Source organism: Diaporthe amygdali (assembly GCF_026229845.1).
Source record: "Diaporthe amygdali strain CAA958 chromosome Unknown NODE_12_length_1037015_cov_66_201586, whole genome shotgun sequence".
In the NCBI taxonomy this organism is placed as follows: domain Eukaryota; kingdom Fungi; phylum Ascomycota; class Sordariomycetes; order Diaporthales; family Diaporthaceae; genus Diaporthe; species Diaporthe amygdali.
The window spans coordinates 413,806-432,028 of NW_026517032.1; the positions used below are offsets into that span (position 1 = coordinate 413,806).

General features: G+C 53.1%; 3 protein-coding genes across 3 annotated transcripts; all 3 read right to left on the reverse strand.

Moving 5' to 3' along the window:
- Positions 1-302: 302 nt before the first annotated feature.
- J7T55_001871 (uncharacterized protein) lies at positions 303-1,078 on the reverse strand (the record flags this gene model as incomplete). Its single annotated transcript, XM_053142778.1, has 3 exons — positions 303-379; positions 530-782; positions 842-1,078. The coding sequence occupies 3 exons, from the start codon at positions 1,076-1,078 to the stop codon at positions 303-305; spliced, it is 567 nt and encodes a 188-aa protein (XP_052994324.1).
- A 2,895-nt stretch (positions 1,079-3,973) lies between these two features.
- J7T55_001872 (uncharacterized protein) lies at positions 3,974-10,296 on the reverse strand (the record flags this gene model as incomplete). Its single annotated transcript, XM_053142780.1, has 6 exons — positions 3,974-4,609; positions 4,671-7,239; positions 7,314-9,022; positions 9,145-9,337; positions 9,607-9,919; positions 10,278-10,296. 6 exons carry the CDS (start codon positions 10,294-10,296, stop codon positions 3,974-3,976), a joined length of 5,439 nt encoding a protein of 1,812 aa, XP_052994325.1.
- A 3,083-nt stretch (positions 10,297-13,379) lies between these two features.
- On the reverse strand, positions 13,380-17,565 carry J7T55_001873 (Protein transport protein SEC23; the record flags this gene model as incomplete). Its single annotated transcript, XM_053142781.1, has 10 exons — positions 13,380-13,393; positions 13,472-13,796; positions 13,913-14,033; positions 14,141-14,174; positions 14,246-14,336; positions 15,040-15,046; positions 15,103-15,302; positions 15,355-17,224; positions 17,276-17,406; positions 17,464-17,565. 10 exons carry the CDS (start codon positions 17,563-17,565, stop codon positions 13,380-13,382), a joined length of 2,895 nt encoding a protein of 964 aa, XP_052994326.1.
- Positions 17,566-18,223: the final 658 nt, after the last annotated feature.

Consider the following 18,223-nt stretch of genomic DNA (forward strand, 5'->3'; position numbering starts at 1 on the left):
AACAGACTTGCACATAACGATATGCGAATACCTCCTTTTCTTCCATCATACCCGCGAACTAAACTGAACGACTTCATAATCTAAACATTCGGGACTGACTAAAAACTGACGAAGCCACCAGCCCAAAAACGATACAAAAGTTCTACACAGGTTGACTGGATAGTTGAAGCCTGCACGTCGCTGCTGGTCTTGGAGCATCGGTCACATTTTTTGATAGAAGACTATTACTCGCGGCAACATGAGCTAGAATATTTGCTACTGAATTGCAATTTTGTTTATTGTAAAATCATATCCCAGCCCCATCAGCAAGTAAACCACTTCAGCGCCACCTGCTGGGTCGTGGAAACCGTTGCGTCGTCATTGGTCATCAGTCCACTGGCTGATGAATTCGAACTGCTCAGTGAAATAGTATTCCCAATGTTAAGTAAAGCTGTTGTGCCAATTCCCAAAAGACCACAAGGGCTGGGAACCAGATTAGGCGTTGAAATTGTGTCGCTCTTTGTGTAGACAGACCCTGACTCCCACGTACCACCACCTAGAACGCTGGTACTCGTGCTAAAAGTGGAGGACACGAGCGACGAGAAGAAGTAGGCCGAGTAAAACTTTCCCGTGACACTGCTATCGAGCTGCGCATAGCCGTGGTACGTGCTAGAGACCACTGCGAAGGAGTATGCTGGTGGGTATTTAAGTGTGAGCAGGAGGTTGCAACCCTTGGAATGGTCTGCCACTGCTGTGCCTGGCCCGATGTATGCTTGGAACTTGTCGAATCCAAAAGTGATGACCTGCATTCCGTTAGTTCTTTCTTTGGGGAATGTTCGTGAGCAAAGAACCACCAACTTACTGTCTTATCTGTGGATAGCGACGTTGAGACGCTACCGGATGGGCAGCCTTTGCCAGAGTAGGAGACACTGACGATGCTTATTCCTGAAGGTTTAGAGATTGGAATCCCGGTGATGGTAGCAGGAGCCGATAATTTCAAGGTCGTCGGGCTTGGATCCGACCATCCAGGGATCGAGAACGTCGGCAATATACCAGCCAGTACATATGCTGGCAGAAGGATAAGTAATAGAAATCGCATCTTGACCAAGTGTTCGATAGATACCACTCGGTACAGTTTATTCGACACCCTCCCAAGCCAACAGTACCTGAAAATGCTTCTGCCTCAATGTTCGATTCATGGACTAACACTTCAGTCCTCGAAATCTTGAGAAGGCATTTCAGAGCTTTATTATATTGGAAGGAGCTCCAAGTTCAGAACCGTCGAGCTTGGTCTAGATCTGATTCCTAGTCCCGGTTGAATGAGGAAGCTTGCCCCTACGGAACATCTCTTCCACGTCGGCTAATAGAGTCGAATGGACTCACACCAAGTTGTTGTTGTCCAGATCAAATTAAGGGCTAATCGAGCTGCTAGCCAGCCACCTTACCGGGAAGCTGGTCGACCTAAGGGTGCTAGAGTGGAATGGCTCGCGTATCTCGTCTAGAGCTAAGACCACACGATGCAACCAAAGCGATCGCATCTTCGAGATCAGAACACGTGCAAGATTTAATCCTAATGTCTTACATATTCGTAGCGTCTGATCTGCTATTGAAATCCTCACGCCTACAGACTCGAGCAAACTGCAGCCCGGCCTTCTCAGATTTGCAAGAATCAAGAACAGGACGAGGACTTGAATGAATTCCATTCAAGACTATAACTATAATTACAGATGAAGAACCATTTCCCTAGCATACCGGGTGCTTCAGTATATTTTGTGAAGGATTCTTTTGCTATCACTCAGGAGATCTCGGAGCTAGTTCTTGAAGCTCGCCGATGTTATTCACAGTCTTAGACCGCTGTCCCTGTTAAATGTTCATGTTCAATGATCGTGTGATCAGCGCCGACGGATACAAGCCCTCATTCCGCGTGCAACACATACCCGCCACCCGCCACCTCGATGCCGGGTGTATAACGGTGTCTAGCACTGACAATTCTTATATAGCACTCGGTACCTACACCAGACCCGCTCATTACTCACAGAATTCCACAGCATTCATTCTTTCCGCGCCATATAGTCAATGTCAGGAGCTATCAAGTCTCAGGAATTAAACCAACAACATTTGAGCTTCCTCGTTCAAATCAGTCTATCGACGGACAAGTTGGATGACTCCTCTAGCTTATAGGGGAAAAAATGTACAAAAAATGGAGACCAACCACAGGAACGCTTCCAATTTGTTGACTTGGGACTAACCGCTGAAAGGCAAAAGCTATGCGCCAGCCCGGAGTCGAACCGGGGGCCCATCGATGGCAACGATGGATTTTACCGCTAAACCACTGGCGCCTTTATTGGATATCAGCGGGTATTATTATCGTATTATATAGTATATCTTGACAGAAAAGCCGCGCAGAATTATCTTTTCCTTTCCCATCTTTTTCCTCCTTTTTCAATTTCTTTTTTAAAAAAAATGAATAAAAAAATTAAAGCAACCCTCTATTGTAAGAGTTAGTATACACCGTCTACTGAAAGAGGTATTTGCTTTGAGTAAAAGTCTCTTTACTAAGAACTTATAACATCGAAGCTAAGTCAAACTGGTGGGACTATTCACTTTGTGTGCGATTTACACAGCAGACTATACTAACGACAGTACTCAAACAGGTTGTCGAGAGGAGGTCTGGCCACTTGTATCACAACGATTCTCTATCCATAAGGCACTATTTAGGCCGCAAGCTTGTCGACATGTTGGCCTGGACTAAGGCCAAGATATGTACTGAGAGAGAAAGTGATAGATATAGCGAGGCGACCTGATAGCGAGGGAATATATATACATATATATAGTGCGAGTAAATGCAAATAACATCTGTTTCACGAATCCGCGAAGGTTCAATCCGGACTCACCGATTCGCCTCCTTCTCTGTAATGAAAGTCAGCAGAATGCAGTAGCTCTGATTGACTGGCGGAGCCCAACCTGATCAGCACCCAGCGGGCTTCTATGTGGCTGGCAACAGAAGCAGGGAAACGCTATCGAGGCGAGCCTGGATGGCTGCATCAGCCCTTGGCCGCTGGAGGCAACTTTAGACGGGGACCATACCAGCGCCTTCTCTTTGAGTGGCACTGCAACGCTCTTACTGCCATCTGATCTCGTCTGAGATTGGTCGGGTGTAGGTGGATCAATGCCGGATAGGTTGGTAGACAAGCAAGGCATTACATTACGTCCATCTCTTTTATCGTAGTGGCTGTCACTTCATGTATACCATGTCCATACACGTTGGAATATCGGCCATGATGTTCCTGGGTGATCACAGGTGGGGTCAGGAGTTTCTTGAGGATATGGTTGACAAACCAAAGAAATGCTTCATGATATCTCGACACCGACGAGATCTGACGAGGGGTATAATATGTACACTTCAACTCCAAGTGTTCCGAAAAAATGAGGACAAAAATAAGCAAAGGAGAAGTATGGCCAACAGTGGTAGCCGACGGGACGGAATCGCCCGATGCCCGTCCTATGTGTGCTACCAGACAGCCATGACCGCCGCCTCGGGGGATAAGGCAAGACTATCGCACGTAGCATTCAAAGCGAAGGTCATGCGATGTCACAAGCGGACCCCCACTCAAAGATACCACGATTGTAAGAATGTCGAAGTCTTCCCCAAGGCTGGTTAGCGCAGGGCTGTGGGATTTCCCTCCTCGGCCGACACGGAAGAAGTGACAAGAACACCAACAATACCTAACTTATAAATGCCCTGAAACGCTTCACAGCTCTGCAACATAAAAGAATTTCTCCCATCCATAACATATCCGAGAACTCGCTTCTTCAATGCTTGTCGCTCAAAAGAAAACATCACCCCATGTATAACGCCTCAAAAAGGGAACTCGCGTTCCTGCTGTTTTGTTGTAACCCCCAGTTTTCTTGTTCACCCCTCCCCTATTTGACCAAATCCATCGGAATGAATGGCATATGTCATTCTGTGGATCGATCTTGTTGCCTCAGAATCTCACAGATAGATATCGCCGTCGATGCCTGCGACCCATCTCCTCCAAGCCTCTTCGTATGCCTCCTCGAGGTCGGATACCCAGCGGCGGGTATTGAATAGTGCGCAGTTCCATTTGCTTCCGAACAGTAGCTTCCGCAACTCCCATAGACGCCCTTCTGCCTCGCCATAACCGCCCTCTGCCATGCGGTACGAGATACCATTGGCCAGCTTGATGGCTTTCTTCTCATAATCGTCATCATCTTCGGCGACCAGGTCCTCTGCAGCTTGGTTGCCTGCAGGATTCTTGGGCAAAGCACCCTTGAGAATGGACGCGGCCATGCGTGAGCACATCTTGTACTTATACCTCGGCAATGTGAGCAATGGAGTGCTGGACCAGAGAACGTCGGCTGCTGTCGTGTGCGCGTTGCACTCAGGTGTGTCCAAGAACAGATCACACACGCGAGCGCGCGAGATATGCATCTGCTTTGGTGCTACATCCGTGAATCGTATTCGACTAGCGACTTCAGAACCAGCCCATGCTTCGGCGGTCTCCTTGAGCGCTCGCTCTCCCAGCTCGGGGAACTTCAGCAGCCAGAGAATAGCTTTTGGCGTGTTGGCCAGGATTCTAAGCCATGTGCGGAAGGTGGAAGGGTCGATCTGCATCGTGTCAGTGACGGGGTCATAGTTGCTGACGGCAGAGGGCACGGGTCTGACTTACCTTGTACAACTGGTTGAAGTTGCCCAGGATGATTGTGTCATCCGAGAGATCCGGGAAGATCTCCTTGCGCATCTTCCACCTCCGCCTTTGCTCTTCTTCCCAAGTCACAGTTCGCTCGGCAGTGTCTGCGGACTGTCTGTGGTCGCAGCAGAAGAAAGTGTCCCTACAGAATATGATGTTTTCGGAGTACACCCAATCCTCGGCATCGCCTTCGGCATCGTCACGGAATACGTCTGTAAGCGTAAGGTTGCCTCTCCATGGTCTGAGAGTTTCAGGAGGGATCGCAGTGGTGTCTGCCAGAAGGTAGTCACACCATTCGGCCCCAAGCGTTCCAGCAAAGCCCATGAAAGACATTTGTATGGGAGCCGGACGTGCGGCGAAAATCTCGTTGCGGGCACCCCTTGTATACCCGTTCAGGTTGACGAGGATATGAATACCATCCTCAACGATTCGCTCGATCACCTTGTCGGAAGACCAGCTGCTGACGTCACGGAACACAGGAGCCTCCCTTTCGATCTGCTGGCGGTGCGATGATCCATCACTGGCGGTTGTGGCATAGCAAAAGGCTTTCGCTCGAGTCTGGTCGTGGAAGCCAAAAACAGACTGCATGAGGTGTGCCAGAGGGTGGTTGTTGAAATCGGAAGAGACATAACCTATGTTCAGGCATGGGCTCGGAGGTTTCGGGGGCCGGTAGACTGTGTGCGGAAGCCATGGTGATCGTAGTGTGGAGCAAGATATCCGCAGCGCGTTGCGCTGAGAGATTCTCCGCACATCCCTGGCTGTCAGAGGGCAAGTAAAGGTATGAAATGGAAGGACAGTCGGGGCGGATGGGACTGTGAGATTGCCGGGAGGCCGTGTTCGGGGATAACCATGCGGAGACTCATATCCACGCTCGTATTTGTCCAGGTACCAGTTGCGCATGGTGGCTCTGGTCGAACGCTCGATCAGTCGAAGCAGGCGAGATCCTTCCCACGGCTTGCCTGCCCAATAGCGCAGTTCAGATTCGAGATAGAGATTAGAATCCGGTTGAGACGCACGAGAAGCGTCAAGCTGAGACACCATCGAGGCAAGGACGCCCGAGGTGAGAGCACCGGAACCCCAGCTGGAGGCATCCTTGAGCTGACGCGCAACAATATCAACGACTTTCTTCATCAAGCCGGAGCCCTGACGAGTCTCTTTGACATCGATGATCATGCCGTCGTCGCCCACATGCCACCTGTCAAACTTCCCACCATTGAGCAACACTCCGCCACGACCCTTCCAGTCGCACACTGAATTTAGAGCTGTCGACAGCCCGCACACAGCCTCAGCAAATTCGGGGTTCGAGTCCACTGCACGTCTGTAGTACTTGATGGCTTCTTCGATACGACCCCGATCTTTGACCGCATTTGCTAGATTTGTCAAAGCAATGTCGAAAGTACTATCACATTCCACCGCCTTCTGGTACATTTGAATGGCGTAATCGAGTTGGCCGATGTCCTTCAGCAAGCTTCCCAGGTTTGTGTGGAGATGAACGTGTTTTGGGTCCAACAATAGGCCGTATTGATAATATGCAAGGGCAAGTTCCAACCCACTTCCAGGAATAATGCCTGGTATTCGCGCAGCGTATTGTGTTGTCGAGGCTGATGGCGACTGTGAAGCAGACTGTTGAACACTCGCAAGTAGGATACCAACATTGTTCGCGGTGGATGGACTCTCTTGAAGCGCCAGAGACAGATAGTACAGCGCAAGGATATCGCCCACGCCGCGTGGTTGCGCCACAGGCCCTGGACTTGATCCACCCGCAGACATCGCATCCTGGAAGATTTTTGCCAAGGAGAGCAGAGAATTGCTTGTTGTCGAAATGGCATTGTGTTTGTGCTTGCCGTCAGGGACATATCGCAGGCCCGGTAATTGCCCCCCTGTCGATGAGAAGACCAACTCGGCCGTTCTTTTGGCCCTATCTGGCGGCAAAAGAAGCGGCGCAGACAGATTCTTCGGGTCCAGATGCTGTGGTCCGATAGCTCTAGGTGACAAGACCAGCTGTATCCTCTTGATTAGGTTCTGAATGCCTCCGATATGGCGCCCGGCACTGATCAAGACGGCTTCTTCAAACGCCTCGGATGCGCGATCGATCTGTTTTAGGGCGTAGAGCATGTTTCCCTTGGCGTGCACGAGCGTCAGGATTCGCCAGTTCTCACTCGCTGGAATCTTGTAACCACTGGAGCCCCAATCATCCTGCATTTCACTTGAGACCGACAGCTTGCGGACGGCTTGTGCTGCGTCAATGAGCGCCTCGTCGGGGTTTACCATGCCATTCGTAGCCGAGGTCTCCGTGCCTATGCCCTTCTTCAGTTTGTTCTGTCGATGCAAGTCGTGCGATGATATGCGTAGTTTTTGTTGCACGAGCTCGATTATGTCCACGGCTTGCTTGTTGCGGTGAGTCGAGCACAATAAACCCACCAGATGCTCTAGTGCTTCAAGATAATCCGGGCGCAGTTCGATAGCTCTGTGCCACTGCCTTTCTGCTTCATCCTGCCGGCTCAGGCAGTACAATGTAGCCGCGATGTTCGATATTGCTTCCACGTGGCTTCACCATGTGTTAGCAAGGCGGCGCTTTTGTTGCTATTTCTTTTGGGTCAGGATGAGGGCCGTGGTACTCACTTCGCGTTAAGATCGATAATCCTCTTGAACCATTCCAAGGCCTCCTCATACTTTTCTAAAGCATAATGCAGACAACCCCCTAGGAGCATGCCATCCACCCAATTCCATTCGGACTGTTCGCACAGGTTATGAAGTATTTCCAAAGAAGCCCTGGCGCTCTCGGCGGGATATTTTTGAACCAGCACATTCCCGTAGACCTCCCCCATCATTGCAGGATGGGCGCTGATCGACCGCCCATTAGCATCTAGCCTGGCTGAGGGAAGCATGTCGGAGGCTCGGACCATGCGATTCAGGGCGCTTGGTGCATTCAGGGGCTGTTGAAGAGCCCGATGCGGGAACGGAGCTCCGGCGCCTGGAAATGTCTGATGAGCTCTCTGGAGGTGTGGAGTGGGCCGCGATGCAATTTGTTTGGGAGGTCTCGGAAAGATCATGTTCTTCTGGGATCTTGAATTCGTTTTGCCGTGTTGGACCTTTTTCACCCTGTTGAGATGATGAATAAGGTCCGTGTAGGCCTTGTGCCCAGCGGCCAGCACTCCCTCTTTGAACTGTACCTGCGAGGAAACACCGCAAGTTGCCGGTGACGCTGGGCCGAGCGACATGCTCTGGAGACCTCTGTGTGAAGATTGAACCAAAGGGAGTTGTCCGTGCCGGGAGTACCCATCATCAAGCATGTACGGAGGTGTTTGCATCTGTAAGGGAAGGTTATGGGCATTAAATGGAACCATGCCCAAGCCCCCCTGAAGTAGTGGTGCCTGTACAGCTACAAAGCCGCTCTCGTACGGGATGTTATGGGGTGGATACCCTGTTGACGACATCTGCAAGCTTGGATGGAAGCCTGCGAAAGGCCCGTCGCCCCAGACAGGATTTGGGTTGAAGCCACTGGGCGAGAAGCTCGAAGGACTCGGTGCTGCCTGGTTCTGATATGCGTTCCCGTAACCGTTGCGCATGATCGGGGTCAGGTTCATCGGATGCAGCTGTGCGGACGGCGATGGCAGCAAAGAGCCATGAGCCGGGCTGTAACCCAAGCTGCTTTGACCAAAGCTGCCACCAACCGGGGTCGGACGGGATATCGGACTGGGTTCGTCGAGGCTGCCTCTGACCGGCTGCGAGGGATACCACCATGAGCTGCCGCTGGCTGATAACCGGTGACCGGAATTCGCCGTGGGGAATATGTCGCCGCCGGGAGCCAGATTCAGGTATTTCTGCGGCGGCGGACCAGCAGCCAGCTGGGTGGGAGTGCCATCGTATCCATTGTCGATTGTGCCGTTAGGGGTCTTCCTCCTCAGCGAATGCTCGGCATTGTCGGCCAGATAAGACGGGGGCAGATTCGTAACTATTCGGTGGTACGCGCTGTTCCATTGCGAAGGAGAGTGGTTGGTCTGGTATGGGTTGTACGTCCTCGGCGACGGTCGAGCCTGTTGTGATGCATGGTCAAAAAGCCTGGGATCGGGTGCCTGGTCGCTATTCGTTTGTGTGGATCGACAGCCTCTCGCATAGCTCGGGAATGCTGGCACCGTGGGGTGCGTGAGGCCTGTGATCAGATCCATCTCTGGCCACCTCCTCAATGTGGAATCGGACAGGGCGGGCGGCGAGGCTGATGAGTGAGCAGGAGAGTCTGGCGGCTCCTTGATTGCGCGCGCCTTCACAACAACACCTCCACCAGTCCGCGCGTGGTCGAGACTCTTGCTGAGCACAGTGGCCGATATAGACTACGTCTCGGACGGTGTGATGTTTGAGCGCCGCCTAGTGCCTAGTATGAGGCAGTGACAGGACGCTCAGGCTGTAGAGGAAAACATTTGGGGCTAGCAGAGGTGTCGTCGTGGCGACCAACCCTTCGCAAGCCAAAACCAGAGGGCGGAGTTGAAGAGAGGCGGGAGTCGAGTCTTGTCGAGCGGAGCGGAGCAGAGCAGAGCAGGGCAGGGCAGAACAGAGCGGCGGTTGAGTTGGACCTCCAGACCTTCGCTGGAAGGTGGGGTATCGTGAAGAAAGACGGGAGTGCCAGGCGGTGGTGGTGGTGATGGAATCTTCGAATGTGGGTCAGAGAATGCTAGCACGAACGGTCCGTCGTAGTGGTAGGTAGTGTGGTGGATTGTGGTGATTTGAGAAGGAGTCGGCTTGGGCCCGACGTGATGGTGTTAGTAGGAGTTGCCCAGGTGGTGTTCAGGGCGGGCCTGTGCAGCCAGCCAGATACTGTGTACGCCAGGCAGTACGGAGAAGGGGGAATCCAAGGACCAGGTACTGTACGGTACAGGACTGTACGGCACATCACGCACGGCACAGGGCGGAACGGTACAGTACAGACGGTACAGACGGTACAGGGAAGTGTGTGGTCATGCAGGACACCGCCCAGACTGCCAGAAGCGGCAGGCCTGGGGGGTTTTTGGCCCGCTGGAATGTGGAACCCTTGATTGTGGACTGGACGGGCACGGAATGCCTCCCTTGCTGAGAGTGTTCGTGTATTGATATTGTTGGTGTTGTGTGTGTTTGCGCCTTGTTGCTGGTGTCAAAGCTGATGTTGAATTCGTTCCTGACACTGATATTGGCTTCACCACCAAGGGGCCACCAGTTCGGGCCCCATTGCGATTGCCGTTGCGCTGAGATGGAAGCTAACAGACAGTAACACACAAGTGTGGGCCCCAGGCTACATCTGGCCCGCTGCTAAGGTAGCCGCATCTTGCTCAACCTTGGAATAACTTTGGGTGTCTAGTTCCAAATCTAAGGTCCCGCTGGCTGGGTTTTCTGGCCGCCAGCACCAAACTACTGCCACCAGAATTTACAAAATATAGTGCAGCGCACAGATGGCACAGAGGTCCCACGCCAGAGTACCTTTGTGTCCGCCTTGCACTTTGCTCATCTTCCTTCCATGTATTCTTCTGCCTTTCGTGCGACTAGTCCTTCCTCTGCAAGGCTTACACGTACCGTATATGGTCCATCCAACAACAGAAACCGCATCTCACATCTCACAGTCCGAAACGAACGACATGTCGCCGAGCATTGGACGTGGTCTTACACAGTGCACACGAGGCTCGAGGGCCGAAAGATGCGGCCTAATGTGATGCTTTGCTTATTTTCTGAGGTGCAGGCCCCCCAGGCCCCAGGATTCGAACTGCCCAGGGATCCCGAGCCCACCTGCAGGAGATACTTGGCCTACAGTCACTAGCACCTGCGGTAGGTACCCACCACTAGCATCAGGCCATCCGAGCATCAAGCATCGCAATCTCTACTGCACTACTGGACTGACGATCACACCCCGCTGCCAGTCGCCGTGTCGTCCTCTCTCTGAGGAAGACGTGGAAGGCAAGTAGGTAGACCACTTGAGCCTACCTTCGGACAGGCGTCTTGCACAAACATGGCCAGCGCTTCCAGAAAAGATCGGCCTCTCTTGCGTACCCACGGTGGGACCACGGTGGGAACAGCGACAAATGATCTTCAGTCTCGCCCGTCGCCGTCATGACATGCTGTGTGATGGCGGCGCAATCGGGAACGATGGAAACAAGTGCGATACTGTGACACTCCACTCCCATCGGCGGTACCATCATGTACCTTGCCATGCTAGGAGTCAGACTCCGTCACAAATCCGCAACAAAAAATTCGCTGCCTCTTTGGCGAACGAGTACAAAAAGCAACTCCACTGCGGATCAGCATCAGCATCAGCATCAGCAGCAGAGTCAGCAGCAGAGTCGACGCCACGATCCCAATTCGTCTCGCCTCGCTCTGCCCGGGCGTCAGGCCGTGCCACCCCAAATCCTGCGCCGTGAGCGTCGGCGTATCTGACACATGCTCTGCACTCCACACCAGCGCGGGAGGAAGAGGCAGCAGGGGGAGGCACTAGACCATCTCTGCCTTGGCTTGGCCTGCCTGCCTGCCTGAGACCTTCGTGCTCTGTGACACATAACCTACAGCAAAGCCAGGAATCAATTTTTCGACGTGTTGCGCACCCACCCTACACCGACACATTCAGTCTCTCCTCCTCCAGCCAACAGATCCGTCTGCTCGCTGAGCTCGGCAACCTGTTTTATCCCAGCAGGATAGGCATGGAGGGGGGCCCCATGGGCACACTGACACACACACACACGCACACACGCACACACACACCTGGGGCAGCTGTGGGCTGCCATGCAGCGACACGCAGGACACGGCATGGAAAAGGGCTGACAACTTCTAGGATAGGCTGTGAGTGGGTCACTAGGATTCTCGCTAGGCTGTAGCCGCTTGATTAAGTTTTCCGCCGCTGCCAATCAAACCCCAAAGCCCGGCGCTCTGGCACATTAGCAAATACTCCCAGGGCCTGCCAGTGCGAACATCCCGCAATGGGCCAAGGCCCTGGCCTTCCCACCGACAGGAGGCCAACCCGAGCAACGTCGAAACGTCGTCGACGCGCCATCCCTTATAGCCGCCGCCTATCTCTCTACGCGCGACGCCGGCCTGAGAGTAGTTGCGATAGTTTTAGTGATACCCATGCCGGAATGGAAGAGCGAAGGACCCGCTTGTCCATCATCGTTAACACGCAGATAGTACTGTGTATCATCACCTGCCGAGCATGCATGTAGACATCCAGATCTATTGTGGGACTGGCCCCCTTCCCCTCGTGTGCAACGCAATGCCGCTCGCATATGCAGCTTGCTGCTGCCATACCGCTCAAGCGCTCCGCGTATTGGCAATGGGCAACCTCCTGGGTGGCTGAGCGGCACATTGATGTCTCTCTCCCCATGCACGCAAATACTTTGAAAATCCCGGGGTTTTATTTTTGGGTCGACCCCGAATCCCGTCCCCCGGCGAGCGCTCATTTCGCCTCTGCAGAAATGCTGCTGAATACCACCGTACTTCACACAAATCTGCCCCGAACCATCAAACACTTCTCTTTTACTCGCAAGCTGTCGGGGCCTCCGGGCAGCCGTCTTGCCATCCGATGTTGCTCTCGACCTTGCATGGGCGCCAGCCCAGGTAGATCCTATCCCGCCCTACACCACCCCGTTTCTCCACTGTGTCAATCGTGTCGTCCCGTGTGTCCAAAGTGAGGCCTCGTAAAGCTTACTGGAAACCGGGGAAGGGCCCTGCTTCAAAGCCACCACCGGGCCAAGTTATGTTTTGAAACCCCAACGGGTCAATGCCACTCTGCGTCACCAGGGCCGGTTCGAATTGGAACATGCAGACCGCCTATCGGCACCTGCGAGGCTGCGTCCCTTCTCTCCCATCGGAATCTCGTCTGATCTACGATGCCGGTCGTTGCCACGATGTCAATGGTGGGAAAGGCCGGGAAACTATAACCCCAAAGTGCTCGGTACATCCTTGAAACCCGTGCCTTGACACGGCAGACCTGGCCGGGCTTCGGTGTGCCCACCGCTTCAAGAATAGCACGTGGATGCTTCGGGAAAAATAAAGCTGTGTATTATTATTTTTTGCCTTCTAGACGTCCGAGGATTCTATCCTTGTGATGTACGACGTGTGCGTCAAGGACGAGAAAGGGGAAAAAAGTGACTACAAAGGCCTGGCCGAATCCGAGGAACCGCCACGCCACTTCACATGCAGGTATAGTATGCATATGGATTTGCACAAAAGCAATAGACCCCCAACTTGGTCGCATCCGTAGCTACCTGTGGGTACCACAAGACACGGCTGGTCACCATCCGGGTGTGGTTCACAAAGGCGATTTGCCCCCGAATTAACAGACCATAATCGTAAAGTAGATATGTTGACCTCGAAGTAGGACCTCAACCTCCATATTGCCCAAGGGCCAAGAAGGCCGCGGTGAGTAATGGGTCTCGACAGTTTGATCTTCCTGCGCACTAAAATTGAAAAATACCATGGAGAGCAATGGTAAAATTTCAGAGTGTTGGCCAGGGTCGCCCGACTGGGGATAGGGACAGATGGAGCCGGTAAGGCTAAGACATTCACAAAACCGAGCGAACTATTCCCGGCAAAGCTTGTTCATGGTTGTTTGGTGCGGTGTATCACTGCCATTCTTTTCCGAATGGACGTGCCTAAGCTGTGAAAGAGCAAACCCTGAACTCCTCATGACAAGCCTAAAGGTCCCAAACCACAGTGCCTCATTACATGAACTTTTCTTTACTCCTCGGGGACTGGAACGTACGTCAGCATGGTCTGTTTCCAATCACTCCGCCTCTGACGAGGACGCAAGGCTGTGTTGTTGGACTTACTGTCGATCTCGCCCGCATCGATCGCATCTTGGATGGCCTTGGGGCTCTTGCCGTCGACCTGGCAGCCGACAGAGAAAGCAGTTCCCAGGATCTCCTTGACGGTACCGGCCAGAGTCTTGGAGAAAGACTTGTATCGCATGGTCCGGGCGATCTCGATGATCTCGTCAAGAGGGACGGACTTGCTGTGCTTGATGTTCTTCTCCTTCTTGCGGTCGCGTGGGGGCTCCTTCAGGGCACGAATGACCAGGGAGGAGGCGGTGGGGACGACGGAGACAGCGGCTTGACGGTTCTGGATGGTGAGCTTGACCGTGACACGGAGACCCTTCTGTTTGTTTGCAAATAGTTTGTCAGCTCCACTGCACTCTCAAGAAATTCCCCTGAACATGGCAATAGGGGGCCCAACTAGGTAAGATATGGGAGAAGGGGCGAGGTGGTTCGTACCCAGTCACCAGTCGCCTTGGCGATATCTTCACCAACTTTCTTGGGGGAAAGACCCAGAGGACCGATCTTGGGCGCAAGGGCGGAAGAGGCACCGACCTCACCTCCGGTGGCACGGAGGTGGCTGTAATTCCATCACGTCAGCATCGTCTGGCTCATCGATCACAATTGAGATCGCGAGGTCAAATCGCTGTTGTGATGGTGTCGGCGAGGGGGAGCAGGTTTGCGTACATGACCTTCACCTCATTGGGGTCGAACTTGGGAGCTGTGCAACGGGCGATTGTCAGTTTTCTGAGCGTAACTGGGTCGAACTTGGGAATAGGTCTGTATACTCACGCATATTGACTGGTTGGTGAGGTTTGACTGGTGGTGGGTTGAGTTCTTTGCAAAGGTCGTCAACTGAAAGGCCAGTCTTAATCAGGTCGAACTGCGAAGCGATCCCCTCGAAATTTCAGAGATGGTGGGCAAACTTTTTGGACGTCACGTGCAGGAGGCCCACTAGCTGTGTAGCCCAATGCTGATTGGACAACTACCTGGGCCAAGCGAGCAGGGGTCCCCAACGCTACCGTGTGTTTCGGTAGTGTATTTCGATTATGAACCCTCTGCTCCCGAATGACACCCTACAGAATGATTACTGGCTGTATGTACTCTCAAATACTTCAGGATTAAGTGTACGGTAAACAGGATTATATGACTGGATATGTATGTAATTTTCACCGTCTATGCTATCAAATACCTGAGGAGCTTTTTGGAAACTTGAGTTCGGTTTGCTTTTAATGTCAATTCGCCATGCTCCTTCCATTCATCAGATTTAGTCATCGTCCAGGCGACCTGTGTACAGTATCGATGATCACTATTTTTCTACGCATTTTTGGACAACGTTGCTACAGTTTGTGAGTCGTAAACCACACGCTGCACTTCGCACACTGCAGGTCCCATCCTCAGTTGCGTGAGAGCACGAAGTCGCCTTCACAGCTACATGGAACGACTGTCGTCAGGATCGTGTACTTGAACTTGTGTAGTAAATTTTGCCTGGGCTATCTTTCTCAGAACACCTGCTCTGTACCTGTACCGACCAGCACCAACCAGCAGCCGCCTCCTACCTCTCACGCCTAATTAGTGCCGCTTACCGCGAGCCTAAGAAAGATCATTAGTACAGTTCCCGGACATGCAGGACGGAGGCAAAGACATACTTCATAAGATGGTCCATGAATGTTTGTAGAGAAACATCGTCGGTGAAGATGGTCTGCGCAGTCTGAGCCCCAACGCCACCGTACGCTCCCGTCGTGTGTGTGGTGGAAGGGTTTAGCTTGGATAGCAGGAAACGAGCTTGCGAGCCACCCGCATCACAGACGATGAACCGGGGCAGAGGGAAACGGTCGGTAATCAGGTCCTGCACGTTGTCAGCATTACAGTACTTCCACAGTGAACTTCTCTTGACTTACTCTGGCGTCCTCTTTCGGCTTCTCGAGCAGGGCCGCAAAGTTCTCATAGCCCTCTTGCTCTTGGTACCCAGCCTTCCTCCACTCGGCAATAGTCTCACCGTGGAAGATGAGGATATGGAAGAAGGTGTCGAGGAGCAGAATGTGCTGAGGTTGAATGGAGGTAGAATCCAGCAAGACGGGCTGACCCTCTTCCTGGTCGAATGTATATGAATCCAATGTGGGTTGGATCATAATGAGCGAATTGCTGACATCCTCGTGATTGAGCACATGCCGATAGAAAGCGGTTTCGTCTGGGGAGTTGTTGAAGACCTGAAGGAACTGACTCCTCCTGAGGTGGAACATGAACTGTGGGTAGAGGGTGAAGTTCTTTTCGAGGCGGAAAGATGACGGGTCGTCCTTTCTATAGTCAGCGAATCTCGAGCAGAGCCGAATGAGCATTCGGTCGACCCAGCGCAGGACATCAGGGCCGTCATCCACTTCGGCCTTGAACACAGCAATCCTGGACATGAGCACCGCAGCGGCTTCTTGGTCGAAGGACTGGGCGATCGCGGGGTCACCTGCTGGTCCACTCATGTTTCGCGCGACCGTTGTCACTCGCAGGTGGAACTGGCCAGAAGAGTGTTGGTAGTAAGTCAAGAACTGCATCATTCCCTTCTGAGGGGTCTGCTGATGAGCCGCTGGGCCTCCTTGGCCAGCAATCTCAAAGTAGATGCCGTAACTGGCGTTAGGATCGATGCCGCACATCTTCCAAGAGCAAGTGTTTCCGATACCGCATTCTGTCTCGCCGACTGAAGTGGACTTCTTGTTGAGGGAGACTGCATGTCCGATGAGACCCGTGACCTTCAACTCCTTGGTTGTCAGAACCTCGAGAACACCGTTGAAGCCCATGGTAAGGTTGTCATCGTCGTCCTTGTCGAACACTCTCACAAACGACTGTTTGAACATCGAGGATGTGAAACTGTCTGTCAGAATCATGTGGCCGCCAGTAGAGTTGCAGAGACCCTTCATCTCGAGGAGTCCGACTTGGTCCAGGCAACCTGCGAAAATGTCGATGATATGACCATTATGAGCAGTTCTCTTGGCCAGGTTGTCGTAGAACTTGAGGGCCTTCTTGTAGTATTTGATGTTGTCACGATCAATATCGTGGTGGGAACGAATGGGCTCTCTCAGCTCTGGTCCTACCACCAGGCCAGGGCCTTCTGTTGCTGCTCCACCGGCAAACAACATGACGCGCCCACCTGCGTTCTGGAATGAGGTCTCCAAGAGTCCAACGGCCACACTCAGCGCAACACCGGTGCAACGCAGGTTCCTGCGATCATTCGCAACAGGCCATGGGTCCTTTTGCAGCTGCTCCAGGGCTTTTGTGAGGTTGAATTCGCACTGCGAGACCGGGAGCAGGAACCGGGCAGCCGGTCCCATGGGCATGGGCCGTCCTGGCTGAGGCTGCATGCCGGGTCGCAGGGCAGGCTGTGAGAGCCCAAGCATCTCTTGAACCTGCTTGGCGGAGTATTCCTTGCTGCCACGGAAGACGTATGATTTGGCACATTCGGTGTAGCCGATCTCGTGGACCTGAGCCATGGTACCGTAGGTGATGAGCCCGACCAGCGCATTCTCTGGCAACAAGCTCAAGCTCATGATCAGGGACTCCTTCAGGGCAGCCAGGCTGTCTTCCTCTTGGCACGTGTCGACGACATATAGGAAGATTGGAGGGCTCGGCGCGGGGCGAGACAGCCTGTATTCAATCGTCGTGTTCTGCGGGTGGAGCTCGGGAGGGATCGCGTTGGCCGAGATGTCTTTGTAGTGTGGTGGGAGCGCATTTCGTGACAGGCAGAACGGGCAGATCCAGAGGCGCGCCCTGAGGTCAACTTGGCTGGCTTGATGTCAGTTGCGACGAACCCAGCAAGGACGACAGCAGGCTCACCAGAATGGGTTCAAGACTGAGCGGCACGGTTGCTTGCACGTAACTGGCTCGAACTGGAGGAGCGGCGACTCTGGCTTCTCCTTCAAGGGAGTATACAGGGCTCCGATCGGTACCACGAGTCGGGAAGCCTCCTACAGAGTCGGTCAGCTCTGGTCGCAAAACACACAGAGTCGGCACGCGAAACCCACCATTCGAGAGCTGGGGAAGACGTTCCAGCTGAGACGAACGCCATCACGCTCCTCGACGTCGCTCCACTGCTCCTTGAGCGCCTCATAGTCCATGGCGGCCATGGTGATGTGGCAGGTGTGGGTTGTTGCCTTGGTCTGGCCCCCGAGGCTGGCTTACTGGTGCCCAAGTACTGTATGTGGGATCGGGGGTGAGGGGAGCCAGTTGTCGACCGGTCGCAGTAATGGAAGATTCCCGTTCCAATGGGCAACGGCAGCAGGTGATGGAGCAGAGGATTGATAGTTGTGAGTTGGTATTGGGTTGACAGACGTGGCCAGAAACCTGGTCTCAAGGCTAGCTCCAACCACTACTGCCCCTCGAAGTTGAGGACAAGTTCACTGTCCGAGCTCGTGAATTGCTAGCGCCACAGTGGCCGGAAGCTCCCTTCCTGTCAGCCCGCACGGACCTGGCCCAGATCCTGTCAACGACGAAAACATGGGTTGGGTCCCACCTCAAAAACGTATTTGCACCCCGATTTACCTTTGCTGCTGAGATGTGCCTGCTTGAGACAGCATATGTGCCATGTTGAATATGGGACCCCTCCATATTGCAGTGCAGCAACTGGAGGCTTTCATCTAATTATGGGCCCGTCAATCGGCACTCTGTAGCATCAAAACATTTCTGCACGGTGACTTCCGTTGAAATAGCCCCTGGGAGACCTTCAAATGTAAACAAGCAATGCTCGGAATCAAATTTCACATGGATTGAAATTTCGATCCTCTT